We start from the raw sequence: 22,642 nt of genomic DNA on the forward strand, positions 1-22,642 counted from the left end.
AGCTGGTGAGACTTGTGCAGGTGTAACTTGAATTGGTAGAGAATCCGGCCCTAAAGCTGTCTTGACGCAAAATCAGGTGTATTGAGGGGAGAGGCTTTAGTGAACTAGGCAATTAATGAATGAATGCATCTCTCTGTAGAGTTCGTTGCTTTAAAAATTGTTTTGATTACAAATTCCACTGGTGCTCATTCCAGCTTTGGTTTATTTTAATTACCCTTATTCACGATGCATTTTGGAGGAAGATTGGTTACGTTGTTCTGGCGTTTTGACTGTTGTGAAAAAATGTGTAATTAGTCAGTTTTTCTCATTTCAAACAATTGCAAATTGTCAAACAACATTATATAGTATTAATATTTGCAGTCAAACAGTTTTCGTTTTAAATGAGGCATCATCAGAGCTTGCAGAAGCAAATGTGCGTTGGTACCTGTCGTGTGTGTGGGTCCTCAGTTTTACTTGGCACTGTACAACTTGGCAGTGCAATTTGATGCAATTTGAATGATACTAAACGTGGGTCAGTATTAATATGAGAAAGGCAGACTTACCGATTTGCTCATGGAATGTATTTTCTCGGGCAGGACTACCTGATTTCAGGTGCTAGTTCTCTTTTAGTGTGGCCAAGAGGACAAACTCGATCAGAGGCAGAGTACTTCTTTTTTGAAAAGCTAAGGGCTGCTCCAAGCAGGAATGAGTGCAAGAAACTGCTGTAGGGAAAGTCTGCCTTAATGGTGATTTCTGACAGCGATGCTTCCCGTGTCTTCCCCTTAATGGACAAATTGTTACAATGCTTGCCTCTTCTGTTCGCTCTTTCCTTTTGGATTTTAAAAGTGTATTAAAAGAAATTAATGTATGTATTCTAACACCCAAGAGCTGTCCTGCAGATCTGGCATTGCAGAGGAGCAAATACTGAGGGCAATGGTGGGAGAAACAGGGTATATGCTGCAGCATCGCAGTGGTAACAGGTCGACCTTGTCTTACTGTCCCCGCGTTGGCAATGTTGTACCTCTTACTGAAATGGGAGTGTCCAGTATTTGGTATTTCTCTGTGTATGTCTTCTCTCTTTTCAGTATTTGTTCAAAATTATGTAATTTGGAATAGTGACAGATGATGCTTTCTGAGCACTTTTTTAAAGTGAAGTAGCTGGATGATGGGAAAGAGAAACAGGTGTTTGTTTAATCTGAAATACAAAATTCTCACTTACTAAAATACTGGTGAGAGATTTTGGGTAAATATTTTAAAAAAAAAAGTTTCATTAAACAGTAGTGAAATGTCTTCAACAGTTGTGCATTCCTTCCATCCCCCTTGAATTTTTTTAAGGCAAAACCTCACGCCCCACTCACTGTGGGGCAGGCAGCCAAAATTAGACCAGGATACAATTTTTAAAACTTCGGCTTATTTTCAATATGTGCCCTGAAGGGATTAGTGAGATCAGGCTGGGAGAGAGAAAGTATTCCCCTGCCTGCTCTGATTAACTGCTCTCTAATCTGGCATTAGTACAACCTCAGCCTGACCTTGCTTGTTGCCTTGGTTAGCAGACACTGTTCAGAGCCGGTGAATGATGTTTTCTGGGGAGGGAAGAGAGGGGTTGCTGCCCAGAAGTGTTCAAGATCCTTATTCCTGATGCAGAGGGCAGCGTGGATCAAAACAAATTACGCAGCTGGCTGAGGGCAGGGTTAAAGCTTGTGCCGGGGAAGGGTTTGAATGCTTGGTGTCTGTTTCTCCTCCTGCCCCGGGCCACTTGTTTTCCTTCTCTCTAGATACTCACGCAATAAATGCCGCAGCCACGGTGCCGGTTTGTTACTAACGCATTAGAAACCTCTGCAGTTTGCTAAGGAACAGCCGACAACCAAAGGTCGTCTTCTGCTTTAAGCTGCAAAAGCGTCTGCCTCCTGGTTGCACAGCCGCCGGGCGCTGGAACCGGAGTATCCTGGAGGAAAAGGACACGGTAGTGCTAAAAACCTTTGCCGAGGCTCCACTCTGCTGTGCGCGAGCACTGCTGCTCTCCCGGTGTGCCCAGTAGGGAGGTAAGGACAGGCACTGGCCGCAGCAGCACCAAGCGTCGCATCCCAAGGGGCCAGAGCTTGCAAGGGATTTTCCCTGGAACAGTCGAAACCGCGCATTTGCAAGCTTGGGAGCAGAGCGAAGGGACATGCGCCTGTGCCTTGCGTTGCAAGATGCACGTTTGTCCTTCAGGGCTTGAGTTTTTCCCAAAATTGCAACCCTGAAGACTTCAGTTTTGGTACTGCGTCATTTCTTTCTGCAAATTTGCTGCTGGATTTCTCCTACGTCAGCATGAGAAACAGGGCGTGAATGAAGCTCACAAAAGCTTTGCACGGTGTTTTTGTGGTGTGTTTTCTCCCAGGGCTGCTCATGCTGACTCAGTGTTATTGCAAAACCAAGCTGCTGCTGTATTAAAATGTCGTGTTATTTATAAGGCTCACACTGAGTGCAGCTGTGGTGCTGCTGAGCTGCTGTGTGTATTTGTTCCCCCCCTGCAAAGCTTTGAAATGTTTTGTGGGTCATTAGGGAAGATCTGCAGTATTAGAATGTGATGAGTGTATTTTTCATAGCTCTTCTAAAACTGCTCTTTTAAATGGTTTTAACTGAATTTACTCATTTTTCCTTTCCTTGAGTGTCTCAAAACTTGGAACCACTGTTCTTGCTTCTCTAAGAACAGAGTTTCTACATGTCATCATGAGCTTATCGTATGCAGCTGTAGATCTGACTCCTCTCTATACATGATACAGAAAGTGGGCATAAAAAATTGTGCCCAATTTCACATAGTGGTAGCCTTAAAAAAAAAAAAAAAAAAAATTTTTTTTTCTTCATTCCTTATTTCTACATGGAGAAGACTACCGAAAAAAAATGTAGCCACCCGAATTTGATGGATCTGTTATTTAAATACAATCAAAATGTTTGCTTTACTAAAAGTGGTGTTCTTGGAGGGAGAATGAATCAGAATATTGATTGACCACGGCTCTGGTCCCATTTTGAAGCCTCCACTTCCACCCGTACAGATTTCCTCACCTCCCAGCGGGTATCCAGCTTGCATTGTGATTTGTCTTTGACAATTTGTTAAATGGAAATTGCCCTCTTAAATATTTGGTCTTAATTAGCACAGAGTAAGCTTGTTCTTATGTCAGCTTCTAGTGACAAGCCTGGATATGGCTGCGGTAAATTCCTGATTGCTGGAAGAAGTTGCAGTATTTTCCTTGCACCTGAACTATTGTAAAAATGCCCAAATAAGGTGAAGTTTTAAGTTCTAATTGTATTTTGTTACTCCTTGGAGGGATTCAAAAAGCAATGGGAGAAGAGGTGCATGTTTCCCAAAAAGGGTGGCCTTTCAGAAGCTGTCTCTTTACCATAAAAATAAATAGCAACGGATACTGAAATAAGTCACTGAGATTCAGATTGTCCATGAATTTGGTCTTGTTTTAGGGTTTTGTTGTTAAATTTGGGGATGAAACTTTCAGTAACGCAGGACATCCATCTTCACTGTTAACTAAAACTTGAGTAATATCCTGGCTATAGATAGGCAGTTTTGCACGTGCTACAGCGGTTGGTGCCCAAATACCTGCTATAAATGTGAGACGACCCAAAACTCTTCTCTTCTTGCAGGGTATTGAGCGTCTTAAGAATCAGAAGCCAACTTGGGAGAAGATCAGCGGCTGGGAAGGAATGAAGCTGGCATTCGGTGGTGCCTTCTCCTTGGGTTGGTTCAACCCTTTTTCGAACCTGAGCTGTAAGAGCCCAGCACCGGCCGAAGCGGTGGCAGCAGCTCCCGCGTCTGCAATAATGACCCAAGAAGAAATCGAGCAGTTTCTCGCTCGAGATGTTGCTGTCCAAGTGTTAAATGAATAAGCAAAGCATCCTCCACGATGTCAGGAGCAGCTTTCAGGTTGTTTTTTTAATAACTACTTGTGCTGGAGATTTAAGGGGTTGTTTTTTAACATACTTTTGGTGCGTTACAAAAATTCAGGAGTATTTATGTGGAAGCCAAGTACAGCACTAGCAGAAGCAATGCAAATCTCCAGAGAAAGCTTTGTAAGTGATGAGATTCATAAGCTCCTTTTTGGACCTGCATCAGCTGCTTTACTGAGCTTTTCTTACTTGGTCTTTAAGGAGAGTTTATGATTGTCAAATAGATTGGTCCCAGCTCCCAGAAATGTGCAGTCCTAAGGAGTCTGGTTAGTCTTTTGTTCTTGCAGCCTTTTGGAGGGCTAAATGATAAGCCCTGCACAATGGCCGGATTAGCCTGGCTCTGAAGTTTTTCTTGAAAAACGTGTCCTTTTTGGCTCATCCCATGGATGCTGCCTCTGGATTGTGAAAGCTGCTGGTGCTCAGGTGTTAGCAGAGGTGGGATGCCGGGCTACAGACGCAGCAGATGGGCGAGCTTGCCCTCGGTGTAATTCCTTTGGGCTCCGAAATACCTCCGGGTGTAAATTTTAACCCTCTGTGCTCATGGGGCTGCCCAAAACTGGTGGTGCTTGCCTGAGCAGCATCAGAGCTGGCGGGCTGGTGGTGGTGCCAGGCCGGTGGGAACGTTCACCCATGACCAGCGCAGCCGAGAGCGGGCAAATATTGGCTGGGTTGTTGAGCTGCTGGTGGGGGGGAAGCTTTTGCTCTGGGGCTGCGGTTTGTTAGCATGTAGGATGCGTGGAGCAGGAGCTGCCTGGCCAAACTCTGCAGCCTGGAATGATGGCAGCTGGTCTAGGTCAGGCACCGGGGCTGTTTCTGTGGTCAAAGAAGAGACGGACATGTGAGGACCCTGGTGATGGAGGTACTGGTTCTCTCCATTTGACTTGTCTAATTTAGATGTCTCTCTTCTTTTCTTGATAGCTAGAGTTAGTTGAGAATGAATATCGCCTCTTAATCTTACTGGGGTTTAATGTTGTCCTATTAGTACTTGCCATTACACAGGGTTTCCTTACGCTAATTTTGCAGCCAGGTCCTGCTGAACATTGGTGAACCTGTAGAAGGAATATATATCACTCAAGGAAGGCATTGCTGCAGGCAGCAGTAGTTGCAGCAAATCAGGCAGAGGTGACGCTAGCTGCTGCATTCAGATACACTACAAACACTTGGCATGCTCCAGATGTCAGTGTAGTTTTAATTTAGACTGTTTTTTCAGATTTTTTTTTTTTTTTTCCTTCCTGTTGTCTCCCTTGTCAGTAGATTTTGCAGAATATTAGAGAGGTGCTCCTGGTTTTCCCCTGACAAGACCTGCTTGACTTTTATCTCCCCCTCCCCTGTAACATGGACCAAAGATAATTCCTTCCTCTCGAAAGTAAGAGACATGGGTTTGGGGGATGAAAGCACGGTATTGTGAAAGACCTGTATGAAGTTTTTATTATTTATAGAAACAGTACCAAATGGGATTTGTGCAAGATTTTTTTTTTTTTTCTTTTTCCCCCAAAAAGCGTCTTAGTATGTATGAATGGTGTGACATTCAGGGCTACTGTGGAGGCATGAGATACTCTCCTGGACTTGTCCTCTGCCACAGCAGTCCCTTTCCCTGGCAAAGGGACTGGGACCAAATGGAGTGCCGTGACTGAGGAGCACAGCTTGGCTAAAACCCAGGGGGTATTTCCGAACAGTCGTCCCATCCCCTGTCCCCTGGATGTCTGCTCTTTGTCAATGAAAAATAGATATAGAAAAAGTCATTAGGAACTGTCTATTTATAAAAACCTTTTAGGTAAAGGGAAACACCCTGCATTTGGGGGGAATTGAGGTGTCCTCTCATGTCATTTAGACATGAGGTCTTGAATGTCTTTGCCCTGTGCAGCAGTGTCATAGTGAGAGAAGAAGCTCTGCTACTTCTGCACCAGCCTACGTTCCTCTCCGTCAGCATCCCACAAGAAAGGGACGTATGCAGATCTATAAGGGATTTCCTATACGGAGCAATAGGGGTGTCAAAGGTGGAAAAGTAAGGGTGCCCTTTTTAGCTCACATTTTCTAATTTTGGCTTGCTGCTCGGCCTCTGCATCCAGTTAACATCCCTGCCTCAGGTGCCATGTCTGCAGTGGAAATGGTGCTACAGGGTCCTGCGGGGAGAAACTAGTTAATGGCTGAAAATCACCTTGAGGCAGGCGCATGGGGCTGTCAGCCTGGGAGAGACCCCCTCATGCTGCGTTTCGGTGACGCTTCTCAGGACGCGGACCCCGCTTCTGTGGCTTCGGATAGGCACAAATGGAGGCAGCATATTTCCTCCTCCATTCTCAAACCTGGTTCACCTCATCACGATGACAGGCGTCCTTTGCTTCTGTTTCCCACCTCTCGTGTTGTTCCGCAGGTGCTGGCATTTCTGGGTTTGTTTTCTGAAGCTGGAAAGCAGTGTGAAGAGGAGGGTGAGAGCCAGAACAACTGTCTTCCTCCTTTCTCCCACAGTGCAGTTACGGTCCAGCTGAGAGATGGGGACACGTCCCTGTGCCTTACGCAGAGCTGTGGGCAGCCAGCCCAGCCCCGGCTCCGATGCACCCCCCAGACCCAGCTGGGTGACTTCCTACGTCCAGCAAATCTGGTGTCTCTTGGCTGTTGGTCTCCCTCGTCCCCCTCTTCTTCTTCCCCCCCCTGTAGTCCCAGTACCCCTCAGTGTATCGCCACACTATACGGAGACAGAGAGGAAACTCAGAAATTGCAAAAGTCTTAATGAGTTGGCGAATCCTGTTTTATCCACAGTTCTAGTATAAACCTCCTTCTTTAACGACTACCTGGTAGCTTGAGACCAAATGTGTTTTTCAGGAAATTGAAACCAAACCCACCGTTTTCCTTCCCTTCCTCCACACACTCCTTGCCCTTGTTAAATCATGCCTTCAGCTTCAGGCCATGCTGCTATGGTTGCAGCCGGCTCACCGGGCCCCAGGGAAGGGGGACCCTTGGGAGCACGTGGCGGGTCAGGGAAGATGCTCCCCCCGCACTGCTTAGTGCGATATGGTCTGCTGGAGATCCCATCACTGCTCCAGCATGTTAATATGTGATGGACAGCGTTGTGGCAGACGTGGAAAGCATTCTTGTGCTTCTTATCTGGTGTCTTCTACATCACGTTTTCTATGCAAGTAAAGAATTTACATCTCTTGAAAATATATATATTTTGCTGTTTGTAACTCCTTTTTATGCCTCTTGTTGCTATTGTACTTATTAAAGAACTAATACTTCATCTGCCAAGGACCACATGCTTCTCCCTTCCCGGTGGGCACCACACACATGGACCCTGCGCCCGCTCTGCCTGCGGAGAGGGGCTCCCGTTCCCCAGCTCTGCCACAGGGTGCCGGGACGCGGTGGGCAGAGGGGTGGTGGGGGCCGGGGCAGCCTTGACCGCCTTTTGTGGCCCAACAGCCGCCTGGGCACTCCTCTGGGTGTTCCCCAAATCTTTGAAACACAAGGGAGTGGTCAAACCCCTTGTTTTTTCCTCCTCCCGTTTTTTCCTCCTCCCGTTTTATGGGCTTGCACGTAACCATTTCTTTTTTCCACTCTACAGCCCTAAGCCCCTTGAGCATTTGCCTTTTAAATAAACAAATAAATAAACCCCTACCCTACTGTGAGGCTCAGTTTCCCTTTTCCTCATGGAAATGCTGAAAACCCCAGTGCCCGACTGCTGCTGGCCGTGTTGTGGCAATGCCATGGGGCAGAGCAATCCCTTGCTGCCAGCAGGGTTGTGCAGTGCAGCAGTGGCCTCCAGCTGTGCACAGCTGTTGTCTCCAGATGTACACTGCTGTCAAGGTAGGTCCTGCCTGTAATCCAGCAGCATTCAGGGTGGAAGGGGAAGGGTGGAGGTTATACTTTTCTAGGGAAGCACTGGTAATGCTCCTGGAGATGGTACTTCTTCCAAAAATGCCTGAAAACCTCCAAAAGAGATTGGGTGGGATAGGAAGAAGATGTATGAAAAATGGCGTTCAGGGGGGCTGTGCCAGGTTTGCTCTTTTTGTTGTCTAAAGGCAAAAAAAGGTGTGTGCCAGTACATTCCCCAGCTGGGAGGGAGAAGGAATTGCCCAGGAGGGATTTGCTTAAAATATTTCTTGAGCTGTGCTGCAGCCTGTGGTGCAGCAAGGGCCCTGGGTGGTCTCCCACGTAGGACCACAGCACTGCTGGCTCTGGCAGCCCAGCAGCTGCAAAACAGCCCCTGGCTCATGCCCGCCACCAACTGAAGTTGGCACCTTCTCGAGCTCCGACCCCTGGCCTTAGGTGGGGTTCGGAGCCATCCCAACCCGGCAATATCATACAACCCGATCACGCAGTTGATTTTAACAGTCTTTATTGAATCACAATTAACTGCAATCAACGCAACTGTGTCCTTTAGGTCAGTTTAATTCCCTTAGCTTAATGGGGTTCTTGCTCTTGAAGAGTACTATCCAGCAATCGAGGCAAGAAATGCCTGAGACACGCAGCAGTGCTACGCGAGGGCACTGTTTATGCCCACCGAGGCACCGATCCTATGCAGTGATGGTGATGGTCTTCTCCGCAGAGATCCCTTTGACCTCGGTCGAGGTCAGCTTGGCTACTATTTTCTTCTCTCCTAGTCTTGTTGGAGTGCATATTATTTCAGACTTAATGATCCTACCAGGCTTTACATCCCTAAGGAGAAAGAAACAAATAGTCCCAGCCTGAGTTATGGTTCTTATTTTCTGCTTTTGAATCATTTTGCCTAAGGAAATAGCTGCTGCATGTGTTTAGGGTGGGTGTTTCCCTTCTCCTGTGACCAACATGCAGCAAGCAAGGCTTGGCACAGTGGTGGTGGCTGGTGGTCCCAGTGATCCTGGGGACCTTCCCTAGACTTCCCCATACTGCTGAAACACTAAATTGGGCTCTGAAGGAAGCAGCTGTGTTCATGCTGGCCAGGCAGCACTGGAGGAGAGCCCCTGTTGTGCCCACATACCCTGAGCACACCAACCTCTGTGTGGGTCTCTCTGTTGTGTGGAATGCGCCCAAACATGGTGTGGTTTTGAACACAGCTTGCAAAGGGCCCTGTTGCTCCAAATCCCCTAACTGCTTTGTCAAGGGAAATAAAAAAAAAAGAAAAAAGTGGAGTCCTGCCAGGCTTATTTCATACTGGGCTCATCTCCTTACCCCTCATCAAATGTTGCCATCTTAAATAGGCCCAAGCCCTCCACCAGCAGCTTGCAGTTGTCCAGGGGCATGTTCAGCTTGTTCTTGAAGATGAAGGCACAGGTGAACTCCTTGTTTAGCTTCGCTGTTTCTGGCATCTGGCAGAGGAGGAAAGAGAGAAACAAACCCAAATACTGGGAATCAGAGGGGTAATAAAGATGCTGGAGCTGCTGCAGGTTTGCTCCTCACCACCAGCATGGCAGGGGACAACCCCCTCATATCCTTTCTACCCTTCCGTGGCACTGCATGCTCTGCCTTGCCGGCTGTTTTTCCAGCTCTTCTCTCTGGTTTCTCAACACATTTTTTCCTTCAGGAGGTGGAGCTGTGGGATTGGAGACGGGCCAGTACAAACTCTCTCCTCTTCCATCCCCTTCCCTCCAGCAGCCCCTGCCTGCCCATTTTAGATGGGGCAATAAAATCTTCATTTCATGGCTGCTTTCAACCTTCAAATAAAGGTTGAATAGCCAAATAAAATGCCAAGGACGGTGCATCCCAGGAGGCAGCTGTTAGGGCGATCCCCCTGGGAATGCTACCACCACCATGGTGTTACAGTGAGCAGGGTTTTAACCGTGGAGGAGCTGGGCTGGCAGATGCCTCACCTGGATGGTGATGGGGGGGTACTCGAAGCTCATCGTCGTCTCCTTGGTGAGTTTGTCATCCGTCCCCTGGACCTCAGCGACAGCAGTGACGTGGACGAGCACTTCGTCTTCCACTGAGGCCAGCGTCTTCATGTATGCATCAGCCGCAATTTTCAGAGGGACCTGCATCTCTGCAGGAGAGAAAACACAACTCAGTTCTTCATCACACGCCCAGGAATTGGGTGGCAAAGTCAGGTCTGGTGGCTGGTGTCCTAGGGTGTGGGATGAGATGTATTTGCCGAGACCATCCTGCTTTCGGCTAGACCCAGGGGCCTGTCAGGGCCGTGTCCCCGTGGGGCAAAGCTCCAGCTGGGTGGGTGGCACCTGGCACGCTCAGCCCATGGGAAGGGTGGCTGAGCCCACACCATCGCCCCACCAAGCTGAGCGCTGGCTTGGGTTCACATCAGCGTCTTGGCAGCCCTCGTCCCCCCCGCCCCGGCACTCAGGAGGAGGCAGAGGAGAGTGAGGTTGGGTACATTTAAGCCCGTGTCCCCTAGGGCTTCTCTGAGGCAGTGCTTTCTGTGAAATTAGCAGTTTTCCTTTCACTTCAGATTTTATATTTAATTGCCTGGACAAACTTCCAGTGGCTCAGAAAAGCCCCAGCGCCAGCAGTGCTGGAGCCTGAATGTTGCTTTAGCTGCAAGGCTTTGTGGCCTCTGGGAATAAAAAAAAAAAATGCCTGTCCTTCTCTCTAAATGTATGTAGCTACCTTTGTGTCCTACCCTGCTGCATTTTGACAGCCACAGTATATGCGTGAAAACACTCAGCAATCACCAGCAGCAAAGATGATTTTTTTTTTTTGTGAGAGTGACTCGCGCTTGGAATGAGCAAGTGCTGTTAATTATTCATCACTCATTAGTCTCTTGTTTAGCAAATTTCAGTCACATCACTGGGGATCAGAAATGCAACCCAGGTTGCTCAAAAATATGCAATGAACAGCTCTTGGGATCAGCCAGGCAGGCAGCCATGAGGTTGAAATTTGCTTGGGTGAAGAATTCAGAAAATAACACTCACCAGCATCACCACCAGCTGATCAACTTTAGAGTGGCAAGCACAAGAACAAAAAAAGGCTGAAATTTCCAGCCATCTAAATCCTATGAGGGACCTGACCCATACAGATGCACCCAAAGCCTGCCGTGGCATCTTTGATGCTTACACAGTGAAGATGGGAGGGAGATGCTCCAGCACACCTCACTCACACTGTGAAAACGTCTGTCCGCCCACACTGATGTATTTCTAACCATCTTGTTGAAGCTGCAGCAGGGACAGGGCTTTCACGTTTTGGTCCCTGCTTCGGTGGGCTCCCAGTCTGTAACTGAGACTCCCACACGCAGTAACAAGAGAGGTAGGTAGCAGGCAGGCAATTTCTGGTCTTCATGCTGTACAGAGCCATGCAGTGACCTACAGCAGAGCTATCGGGAACCAGCTGGAGTGAAACCCCAGACTGCCACAGTAAATAGTCCATAGAACACAGTAAGCTCTCCGTGCCTACCAGATTTGCCTTCAAGCTTGACAGTCTCCTTGACATAGCCAAGGCTGGCCTCAACTTTCCCAGTATAGGACTGCAGCTGGCAGGAGCCAGCAAGATTGATGGTCCAGCTCCCAGGAGCAGAGGTCTTCACCATGATAGCCAGTTCAAGGGGACTGCCAGGATACAAAGCTGCTTTATTGGTTATCTCAAGCTGAAGACCAGTCTTGGAGACCTCCTCATGCAGGACCTGAGGCTTAGAGGCCACCTCATCCATGGGCCCAGATGATGAGAAGAATGCACGAGGTGTCATTCCCAAAGGGTGTATGAAGGAGGAAGCTTTCTGCATGGCCCTCCTTTCCTCTTTGGAGCCTGGATGAAGAAAAAAGAGGGGTGATAGCTCTATCTCAGTCTCTTCACTCAGAGCCACCTTCCCTTTATTTACGCTTCTGCTGCTGAGCAGAGAGGATGACAGGGCACCTCCAGCCTCTGCTCAGGAGACCTTCTTGGTTTACACTATCACCAGACCTAACTGTAGCATTTTAGACTGGAAGAATTTCCTGAAGGAGATGATACTTTTAGAGGATGGACACTCTTAAATTTTACAGCCTAATGCAGAGGGTTTTTTGTTTGTTTGTTTCCAATATGATCTAGGGAATGGAAAGACAAAAAGAAGAATGAATAAACGAAGCAATGGTGAGTCTGACCACTAGTCTGGCCGCTCAGCCCATTTCTTTCACTGCCTGCAAGCTTGCTCACACCTGTCCCTAAAGAGCAGCCTATGGGTGTCACTGCGGGCATGAAGATGACCAGGAGCAGCGCTGCCTCCCCCAGGTCTCCAGGCCTCACACAGGATTTGCCACTGCAGCTACTCCTGCGGTTTTCTCCTGGAGAAAACACGCATTGTGGGGTGACCTACATGGCCAGGGGTCTCCTCTTTGGTACGACTTTAGAGGATAGGGGCAGTCACCTTCAGGGAACTTGTACTGCGCAGTGATGTCTTCCCGCTTGTCCTGCCCCACAGCTTTTGTGCTTATGTTTATGCCGATGCCTCGGGTCTCCGTGCTAATCCTGGTGTACTTATCCTTGCCATTCACCTTCTTGACGACCCAGTAGACTTTGTCAGCATTCACTTCCGCATACACAAACTTGCTGTCGAAGGGCAAATACACATCCCCTTCTCGGATAGCCTTCAGTGGGCATGGACCACACTGGAAAATACCTAGAAAGCGTATTCAACACCATTTGCTTTTTCAAGTATGAGCAGACCCTCCAATTTTTGTTCCACCCTTGGACCCACCCCAGCAGGAATCTGTGGCCATTGTAGTTGACTTTTAGTAGTAAATATTCCTCCAACTCGGTGATGAACTCCAAAAACCCCCACTTATCCCACAGCTGTTTGGGCTTTTTTATAGATGACCAAGGTCTGGTAAGAGCTTTTATGTGTTTTCCCTCACTTAAATAATTTTAAGGTTTGGAAATCGTGGCTCGGTAATGGAGTCAACCAAGTCCAGCCACCTGTGTTTGATCTCCTTGCAATACGCCACTTTCTGCACAGCCTTGAGGATTAATGTTTTCTTTCCCGCCTCTGAATTCCCTGCGTCTGTGCAGGGAGGGTAGTCACCAATTTTGACATTCACTCCTCTCATTTACCAATGAACAGACTCATGACTTCCTGAGGAAAGCTCTACAGAAAGCATCTTTACTGGGGAAAGCGGTGGCACCTCTTGCTACAGACTGCTTTGAGTGCTCAACTTCACCAAAGAAATCAGAGGATGGTGGAAAGAGAAATTAGCTCTGATTTCCAGCTGTGCACTCTAACATCTGCAATGACATTCATGTCCCCACAATGTCCTACAGGGTTGGTTTTCTGCCTCCCAGGAAACACCATTCCTCCTATCCTGGGCTAAAATGGCAGGAGTGAGATCTCTGGCTTTAGGATGTCACTGCTCAAGCGCGTGAAGCTGTGCATGGGGAGTATGTGCTTTGCTGACTGGGGAGCGTGGTTTTCATATGAAATGTCCCTGCCTCCCTCAGCAGTTGCAGAAGAGCCTTTCTAGGCAAATCCTACCTTGACTTTGTTCCTGAGGGGTTGAATCGATTGCCTGCCAGCCATCAAACCCCTCCGGCAGGTCTGTCCGCTTCATCCAGACATCGTTCCACACATGGAAGTTCCTGCGTGCATTTGGGTTGAAAGAAAAGGAGTGAGCTGTTACAGCCAGAAGAGTCGCGATCTCCTCCCTTAATCCTTAAGTAAGGGCAGGTTTAATGGGGATTTGCGTGTAACCCTGTGAAACCCCAGGCTTTCTCTCTCTCCCGGGCAGCAAACCCAAAGCAGTAGGGAAATTCTCAAAGGAATTGCTGGGACTGGGAAATGTGGTGCTGCGGGGTGGCAGGGGGGTTAGGAAGTGTTAGCCGCCTTTGGCAATACCAGATGGAGTCGAAGGACATCCTGTTCAGCTTTTCTCCGAATTCGTTCAGGTAAATGTCAACACTCAGGTTCTCCTCCGTATCATGTGCCGAGTTGAAGTTACTCACGCAGCGGGATGGGATCCCCAAGCAGCGCATGACTGTGGCACAGACAGACAAAACACAGGGTCACAAAATCACTCAGGTTGGTGGGTGCCTCTGGGGATCATGTCATCCAACCCCTCTGCCCACCCAGGGTCCTCTACAGCAGGTGCCCAAAACTGTGTCCAGACAGCTTTTGATTATCTCCAAGGAGGGAGACTCCACAACCTCTCTGGGCAACCTGTGCCAGTGGTCTGTCACCCTCACAGTAAAAAAGTTTATGTTCAGACAGAACCTCTTGTGCTTCAGTTTGTGCATCTTGTCCTGTCACTGGGCATCACTGAGAAGAGCCTGGCTCTGTTGCCCCACTCCTTCCTGTCAGGTATTTTACACATGGGTAAGACCCTCTGAGCCTTCACTTCTCCAGGCTGAGCAGTCCTGGCTCCCTTAGCCTTTCCTTACATGACAGACCCTGCCACCTCCAGTGCTCAGAGGCACAGTAATTTGGCTTACTAGCACAGTAATTAGGATATCAGAGAAGGGAGACAGTTCAGTGTTTACCTGTAGTGAGGACTCCTGCGAAGACCCAACATTGACCGTAACAGACGGGCTTCTTCGTTTTGTAATACTGCTGCAAAATTGCGACACTACCGATCCAATCCATAGGGGAGGTCCCGCTGTTGTAATTCCCTGACCAGTTCCCCAGCAGGACACCGCTGTCATCATTGCTATTAACCTGTGGCCACAAACACATGTAAAGGAGAAAAGTATGGGGATGAGGCTGAATGAGGCTTAAACCCCGGGGTCTCTGCCCACCCTGTGGCTCCCCAGGTGCTCCACAGCCCTGTGGCACCCAGCAAGGCTGCTGGTGCTGGCTGGGGACCCCCCTAGTTGGAAACCCTCCACCTGGATATCTAGAGGGAGGTGGCACTGCTGCTTGGGACAGCCAAAATGTACTCTGCATCTTGTATTTTAAACCCCATGGCTCCAAGAAGGGTCCCACCACAGAGAGCAGTTGCCCCCCAAAACACAAGCCTTGTGCTGGCCCTGCCAGTGCAGCTGTTGGGGAAGGACAACCACCGCGAAAGCGGCAAGCTCTGGAGATGGGGAGATGCTGTATTTTGCTCGCTTCTTCCCTCCACCCAAAAATGCCTCTGGCTCTTTCCTTGTGGTTTCCCAAAGGAACCCATTTCAGATGCATCCTGAAATGGTGTTCAAGGCCCCAGGGAAAGAAGAGCAAGTAAGAAGGAGGAAGGAAAGCTGGAGGGACAAAGCACTTCTATGAGAGAGACGTACCAAAGCAGACATGGCTCTGGACACAAACACAGGATCCTTTCTATTGCTCAGCTTGGGTTTGCTTTTGTCCAGCAGATACATGCAGGTGTCCAAGATGAGTTCCTCAAACTGTTTAGGAGAGGAAGTGGAGACATTTTTATACACCGCTCTAAACCAGAATTTGTTCAGTCACTACAAAGTCTATCTAAGTACTTGGAGGAAACTGTCTGACTAGTCCTAACTTCTAAACTTCCTTTATGGCATTGAATTTTCAAGCCTACAGGGCTTCACAAAGCTGTCCTCTCCAAGGAAGGGCTTAAATGAAACCCCACCTGGGAAGACAAAAGCCCATCTCACGTGTCTTGCAAAGACAGCTGGAACCTGACCCAGCAAACTTTACTCCTGTGAGTAGTCCTAAGTCACTGATGTCATCTCCCTGCAACTCTGCAAATTACTCACAAGAGTAATGAAAATTTAAGTGCACTACAGATACTCAGTCTATTGACAGAGGTACAAAATGAACCCTGGGGAAAAAAAAAAGGTACATAAATGCAGACTATTACAGCAAAAGATTCCTAATTAGCAATTGCTGATAAAGGTCCCTGAGGTCCAATTCACAGAGATGTCAAACATCCAATCCAACGAAGCTTGGCAGAATATCAATATCAATTCTTATTGCTTAACAGCAGAATAAATATTAGGATAGGAACAGCCCTATGGGAAATTGGGCCCCTTTGTGGAAAAGGCATCAGCACAAGCACTTTTGCTGGGCTAGCTGTATCCTACACCTTGAAATCACAGACTTATAAAGCAAAAAGAAAAAAAACCAGATTCCAACATTTTTTGGTGGGGAAGTCTGTCTGGATAGGGTGCAGGATGCTCTGTTTGGGTGCCTGTGTGCTTTCTACAGAGTGCAAATAAACCTGCTCTGGCATCCACCTCTCACCTCTAGGCCAAGCCAGTTTGTCATTCCACTCCACTGGAGTTATCTCACAGGCAGCGTGGAGGAACACCCTTCCTGAGAGGGCGGGCTGATGGTGTCCTGCACCCAACAGTTCACCTCGCAGTCGGTGAAGGCACCACTTGAACAATGACAACCTCTGCCAGTGCTTTTCCCCTATTTTTTCCCAATCACGATGCAACAGGTAAATAATCAGAATATTTTTCCCCCGTCAGGCCTCTCCACGGCTCCCGAGCTGGTTACCAACAGCTACTGTGTTGCGTGAGAGTAGGGAGGACTCCTTCTGGGAATTTTTTCAACCAGAAATGCTCTGTCCACATCGTTTGCCAGGGGTCTCGTGATCTGACTATAAATGTGCCATTAAACCTCGTTCTCCAGCTGTGGCTGGGGAAAACGCTTAAGCATGCAGATTACTCTAAGCAGGTGAACCTTTCCAGTGAAGCTGGCAGGATTATTCAAGTGCTTTGAGCTACTCATGGGCTTAAACAGTTTATAGGTCTGATTCATTGAAATGAATGCCTAAGGGAGAAAGAGCAAATAAGGGTAATAACACCAACATGACAGCTGTGTTTTACCTGCCCGAAATTCCAGGGTCTACCGTGTATGCTGTATGCAGACCCAACATAGATGCAGCCTGTATCGTTGAGCACATACTCCTTTCTCTGCGCTTCATTGGCCAGGAAGACGACATCACCTGGAGCAAAAAAACCTCATGTTAGTTGGTTTGCACACACACTATACCAAATTTTCCTTGGAAAGCTAAGCTCGGGGAGCTGATACTCTGTAACATTTACACCAAATGATGACTGTGCAGCACTCACTTTTTTCCTATAGTGGGAGAATTTCCTATAAGACTACTCTTTATTTTACCCCTGTAGGACTATTGCTATATGACCATTTTTTCATTTTAGCAAAACACTTCTTTCTGAAAAAAATACTTTAGTAGACTAGGCAGAAAGCAGAGAGAACTGGGGGACTGATGCCAACCAACAACGCACCTTTTTTTGTCTGGGTATTTTTTTATCTGGATTTTAAGCCAACTCAGTCCTCTCAGTCAACCTTTGTGCTGGCCCAGGGAAACAGAGGGGTGACACAGGTGCAAACAGAGGTGGCAGACAGATGTCCCTTAACCCAGCACTGGGGACTCCCCAGCAAGGAGCTGGCTCATTGCTATTGCCTAGGTTCCTGCCGGCTCCGTGAGGACGCTGCTTGCGGTGTTTTATGGAGAAAAAGCAACATATGTGGGAGGAAAAACCTGAGGAGAAGCTCCCCCAGGGATAATTCTTGGCAGCAGTAATTATCACCCTCGGTTGCAGGACCACTCACCTTCGCACCAAGGGTTGAACAAAAGGTAGACAGCATCGTTTTCAGGCTTGTAAATGTTAGTCCCAGTCTTCACGTTCAGGGTGTATTTTCCCACCGGGGCACTGGGTGAGCTGGTGACAGACAGCAGGCACTAGGGAGGTGACAAGGAGAGACGGCATGACGGACCCTCCACCACGGCCACAGGCACGGCACAAGCACGGCACCGCAGGACCAGCATGAGTGCCAAAGCTGGTGGCCACAGGGGTCCGCGCAGGGAGACAGGGGAAGGCAGCAGGATGGGGCTCATTCTGCATGCACGGTGGGGGAGCAATGAATTAAACAGGGCAAGGCTGCTGCCCGCCTAAAATTATAGGGCTAAGGGAAAGCAGGTCAGGGGTATGAGGATTTGCTCTGTAGCTCCCGATGGGCTTGGCATTGCTGCCCTCCATGCGGGAGCACTGCCCAGCGGCTCTACCTCTTTGCCGCTGTTCTTGACGATGGAGATTTGCCACCCGCTGACATCCTTCTCATGCCTCGGGTTCAGCGACATCAGGGTCCCTCTGACTTTCATTGGCTTTTCGCCTGGAAACAAACCCAACACAAGATGTGGGAGGGTCACACAGGTCTGCAACAACCGTGCAGTGCCTGGCAGCAGGAACAGGCAGCCGGAGGCTGCTGGGGCTCTCCCACTTTGCCCGAAGGCCACAGAGGGGGGTCCTGCTTACCAATGCTGAAATGAAGCACCAGCTTGTCAGCATTCTTCAGCTCCCTGCTGAAGCTGAGCCGGAGCTGAAAGGCCTGCCCACGCCGCACCACCAGGTTCTTGATGTTGTACGCATCCGTGTGGTGCAGGCCGGAGTTCTGGCTCTTGAGAAAGTCAATCCCAGTGACCTTCAGATCAGTCCCTGGAAAGCCGTTGGCAGAAAGGGAGAAAGAAAAAAAAAGGGGGGGAGATCGATGGTAAATTGCTCAGCAAAGACAGTTTTCTTCTTCTTAATGGAGCCCTGTGAATCATCAAAACATCTCAGTGTCCAGTGATCTAGCACAAGGAATCACGCTGAGGACCACCACAACTAATGGATGGTAAAACAGTTCATATATATAAATAAAATAAAATATAGTATAGTATCATACTGTGTAATATAATAAAATATACTAACATACAATAATACATTAAAATATATAAAATATAATATGTATAATATATATACTATATTATACACAGCGTCACTGCATCAGGCTTTGGGAGGCTGCCCAGGTATGACAGGGAAAGCCGGAGCATGCCAGAACGTGGCTGAGCTATATCTGGAAGTGTCTAACCCGCCTTGTACCTGCCCGTTACATATCCTTAAGGGATAAATTCTGTGTAAACAGTAGGGAGTAACAATACCTTAAAAGTGCTTGGCTCATGAGTGATTCAGATGAACACATGGGAGAGTCAGGAAATTTAAAATGGCTTATGTTAACTTAGAAATTAGCAAGTCAAAGGCATAATGGTTGAGGGGATTAATTCACCAAATGTCTTGACAGATTCACAAGGTATCAGCCAACTGTGCTAACTTGACTATCAACAAGAGCCATCCCTAACATCAAAGAGGCTGAAATCTGCTGAGATCATCAGCATCATGAGAGATGTCACAGGCAGGGCCAGATCCCAGGCAGGCTGGCATGCTTCTCACTGTGACCTGCACCCGGCAGCAACTGCAGCCTTGAGTGAAGTGAACGGACAGTCCGTGGATCCCCACCAGATGACCACCTCCCTGTATTTCTTCTTACTAACTATATAAAACATATTTATCTTAATTACATAACAGTTATCGGTGGTATAGCAAATAGACTTGAAATTGACCATCACCTTTCATTAACTGATTTCATTTTCAAGTGCTTTTTGTTTGCTTGCTGCTTGCCAGATGCCAATCTCAGGCTGATGTTTTGCACAACAGGGGGGGAGGGTGTGTGTATATATGTTGAAAAAAAAAATCAGATGAAGTTGCTTAACCCTCTTGAGAAGGAGGAAGGGGAAATGGGTCTTCCCCAGCATAAACAAATCTCCAGTCGCCAAAGCTGGTCAACCTTGTTCCTTATGGAAACCCTGGTGCTGGGCTGAGAAGCTACCAGAAAACAGACCTGGTGATGGGAGAGGGCTACGGAGGGATGTGGGAGCTGAATGCATAGGATGGCTGTAGGAAAGGGCCCCGGGGAATCCATCCTCCCAGCATTTCCGAACTTAGGGACTGCATTACCACCCCCTGTTTCTGAACATCATCTGGAATATGCCCTGACAGTGCAGAGCATGGGGCCAAAGACCTGTCCCCACACAGCGCTGCCCATCAATTGCACTGCACTTGTTCCTGTGCAAACACACCTGTGATTCCCCGCGATCGGGCTGGTGCGGTGTCCCGTGCCAAGAAATGCCGTGGAGCGAGGTAGGGGTGCGCCCATCACTGCATCCGAGGGGGCTTGGCCGCAGCCCGCCCTTCCCGGGCAGCCCCTGCATGCCACTTTTGGCTTCCTGCTCCGCTTCCTGCCTGGGGCACAGGGCTGGGCTGCCTGCAGGCAACCCGCTTTGCCAACATGGAAATTAATGATTTATAGCAGAGCTGAGCACACCAAGAATGCACCTGCTTATGGGACAGAGGCTTGAGCTGCAAGAGGCAGCCCTGGCTGCACTCGCTCCTGGGGCTGGCCAGACTCCGAACACTGTCAGATTTTTTTTTTTTCTCCTTTTTTTAGAAGAAACATCAAGGCAGTATTTTTATTTTTATCTCCTAGTTCCATGATTTATCACTTATAGGGCTCCTTCCTACACTAGTCTACTGGCCCCATCGCATTGCTGCCTGCCTGGGGAGAGGCTCAGAGCTTCGAGAGCACAGCGATCATCCAGAACAAAAATGGGGACATGAAGGCTTTGCACTGGTAAGGATCTAGGGCCTTTTTTCCAAGACGATGAGGTGATGGGGTTTAAAAAATATATAAATATGGAGCAGAGTGTTTATAGCATGCCTGGCTTCAGCGGGAATAAGGGCTGCTCAGAAGGAGAGCAGGGAAGTAGGATGAGAACTGTAGTTTTGGAAGAGAGAGCACAATTTGGACATCTGCATTTACTCCCCATCCTTGCCCAACCTCCAGGCACACACTCCCTCACATCCCAGAGATGTGAGATCACATCCCAAAGCTGCTGCTGCCCAAGACCTCCTGGAAAACTTCAGCTCATCCATATTCAGAGTACGGAGGTGTGAAATGGAGGGGCTCGGGTATAAATAAATAAATCTCCTTTTCAATTATTTTGAAACTTCTGTCAGATGGTATCAGCCGTCACTAAAGAGCAATAATCTACATGATCAAGTAGTCTGAAAGAAAGAAATTCCTTTCACCTTGACACAGAACAAGTTTAGAAAAGCCGCGTTTCTTTCCCATTATCACCAATAGAGCCCAATGTCTACAGGTTGATGAAAAGTGAGTTGCATTTTTCAGCTGGTCCATCAAAATCAGAATTTGCGTAGCCAGAGCAAACCTATCCCCCATGAGCCACAGTGGCACTGAAAGACCTTTCCCGAAGGTGTGACCCACAGCAGTCAGAGGCGTGAGGAAACCCCCCACCTCTGCTGGAGCCTCCATCCTCCCTGTAGGAGACCTGCCAAACTGCACATCCAATATAGGCTATCGTATCGAGCATTAAAAACTCACCAGCGTTACCACTCATGGTTCTTGTCAGTGTTTCGACCCGAGATGCCTGCAATGCCAGCAGCTTCTAAGCTCCTGAGTAGCCTTTGCCACTTCCTTCTGAATGTGGAGAAGGAAGACGGGCTTGCCTTTTTATCAGTGTCTTGCTCTGAGGTGTCACCAGGTCCACTGCCAAGGGGAGGTGTTCAGAGAAGGGAAGTTCCCATGGAAGAAAAAAAAAAGACTACAACTCCCTCTGCACACAGTCAGACCCTGAAAAACAGCGAAACTTAAATCCCAACTCACATGGAAGGTGGATTTGCACAATCAGATGACAAGTGGACAGACCCTTCACTGACAAACAGTAAAATCATGGACTAGATGAGTAACAGGGATGCACCTATGTCCTAATGGGACTGCAACTTGAGGGCTAACTTTACAAGGCAACCCACAAACACTGAATTCTTAGGAAAACAGGGTTTCCCATTAGGACCAGACTAACTTTCTTTGAAGTTAACGAGATTTTTGTCATCATGTTTGGGACAGAAGCACTTGAAGCTGTGGGCTAAAATCCAGCGTTTACACATGTGGGTTAGAAAACCCAAGGATCCTGGCACTGGCCCCCTCTCCACAGGGCCAGGTGGATGCCAGGGGAGGTAGTCCAGCGGGAGCACCGAGTGGGAAAGAGGAGAAACAGGCCATGTCCAGGAGGAGCAAGAAATGAGGTGGATCAGGAGCTGTTTGCTGGCCGCTCTTTGCTGACAGCTGTACCAGAGATCTCTGCCTGGGAGGTGGCTGGACCCCACGTGCCCCACTGCCATCCCAGTCCTCAGGGTGACCAAAGATGGAGAGATGACTCTGTCCCACAGAGGGGAGAGCTGGTGGCACACAGGCCAACAGCGACATGGGTATAGTGGCCAGAAAGAGATACAAACATGTCCCCAAATACCCAAGAGTGAAGAGGCAGCTCAGCCATGGGAACAGCCTCAGCCCCCCAATGTCTCCCTTCACGGCAGCAGCCCAGGGTCCTGCAAGGTAGGACTCAGTCTGCAAGGGTGGCACATCTAAATGTAGGATGTCCTTAAACAAGATCTCCCTGTGGAAGCCTTCAAAGGCACTAACTTTTCTCCATCAATTCAGGTAGCTAGGTATTTACTTTAGGAGGACTGTTTCATTTGGTGCTAAAATGTCAGTGCAAGCTAGGTGCTGAGTTAGCAGATCCCACCCTTTGAGCATGTCACGGCTTGCTGGCAGGTATATGTTGGGTGTCCTTACTTGAGAGCATGACTAGTGCATCACAGGGCACCGAGGGTTCAGTACACATCTATAATCTCACAGGACATCTGCATGAACATCTGAACCACCAGCATTCTTAGTGGACGGAGCATCACTCACCATTCAGCATCAGACAATGTGCTGGCAATTACATATTTCACTATTGAAAAAACCACTACAACCCCAATTTAGTTTTCAGCATTGCTTTTACTCTGCATTTCTTTCCTCCTGGAGGGTGAAAGACATTTTGTTTAGAAACAGCATAGGATGAAGTAAAGTATACGTGGAATGTCGGTACAATAACATAACCAGTAATACATGTAACCTGAACATTTATGATTTATATTACTGGTTTCCACTTAATTACAGCAACAGAGTAATCCACTTCATCTGAAGTCACTGACAGTAGCTTTCTAATCCAGTCTCAACCTGTTTTTTATATATATA

At 48.2% G+C, this 22,642-nt stretch overlaps 2 protein-coding genes across 3 annotated transcripts in view; one reads left to right on the top strand and one right to left on the bottom strand.

The window, feature by feature from the left end:
* Positions 1-6,589, top strand: part of ZDHHC3 (zinc finger, DHHC-type containing 3) — a 32,553-nt gene extending 25,964 nt beyond the window's left edge. For both annotated transcript variants that reach the window (XM_010566954.1, XM_010566955.1), the window contains exon 7: positions 3,616-6,589. In XM_010566954.1, the coding sequence (XP_010565256.1) occupies positions 3,616-3,858 (243 nt within the window). In that variant the 3' untranslated portion in view covers positions 3,859-6,589. The remainder of the gene's footprint in view (positions 1-3,615) is intronic.
* Positions 6,590-8,426: 1,837 nt separating this feature from the next.
* The window catches only part of TGM4 (transglutaminase 4), a 28,195-nt gene continuing 13,979 nt past the window's right edge, over positions 8,427-22,642 (bottom strand). The window contains exons 5-18 of the mRNA XM_010566965.1: positions 20,945-21,089; positions 17,983-18,162; positions 17,733-17,839; positions 17,279-17,408; positions 16,528-16,646; positions 15,013-15,120; positions 14,278-14,452; positions 13,637-13,775; positions 13,277-13,380; positions 12,176-12,427; positions 11,230-11,577; positions 9,699-9,868; positions 9,061-9,197; positions 8,427-8,568 (exon numbers count right to left, since the gene is read on the bottom strand). Of these exons, the coding sequence (XP_010565267.1) occupies positions 8,427-8,568; positions 9,061-9,197; positions 9,699-9,868; positions 11,230-11,577; positions 12,176-12,427; positions 13,277-13,380; positions 13,637-13,775; positions 14,278-14,452; positions 15,013-15,120; positions 16,528-16,646; positions 17,279-17,408; positions 17,733-17,839; positions 17,983-18,162; positions 20,945-20,960 (2,127 nt within the window). The 5' untranslated portion in view covers positions 20,961-21,089. The remainder of the gene's footprint in view (positions 8,569-9,060; positions 9,198-9,698; positions 9,869-11,229; positions 11,578-12,175; positions 12,428-13,276; positions 13,381-13,636; positions 13,776-14,277; positions 14,453-15,012; positions 15,121-16,527; positions 16,647-17,278; positions 17,409-17,732; positions 17,840-17,982; positions 18,163-20,944; positions 21,090-22,642) is intronic.

This window comes from Haliaeetus leucocephalus, unplaced genomic scaffold, assembly GCF_000737465.1.
Source record: "Haliaeetus leucocephalus isolate CR32 unplaced genomic scaffold, Haliaeetus_leucocephalus-4.0 Scaffold222, whole genome shotgun sequence".
Taxonomy (NCBI): domain Eukaryota; kingdom Metazoa; phylum Chordata; class Aves; order Accipitriformes; family Accipitridae; genus Haliaeetus; species Haliaeetus leucocephalus.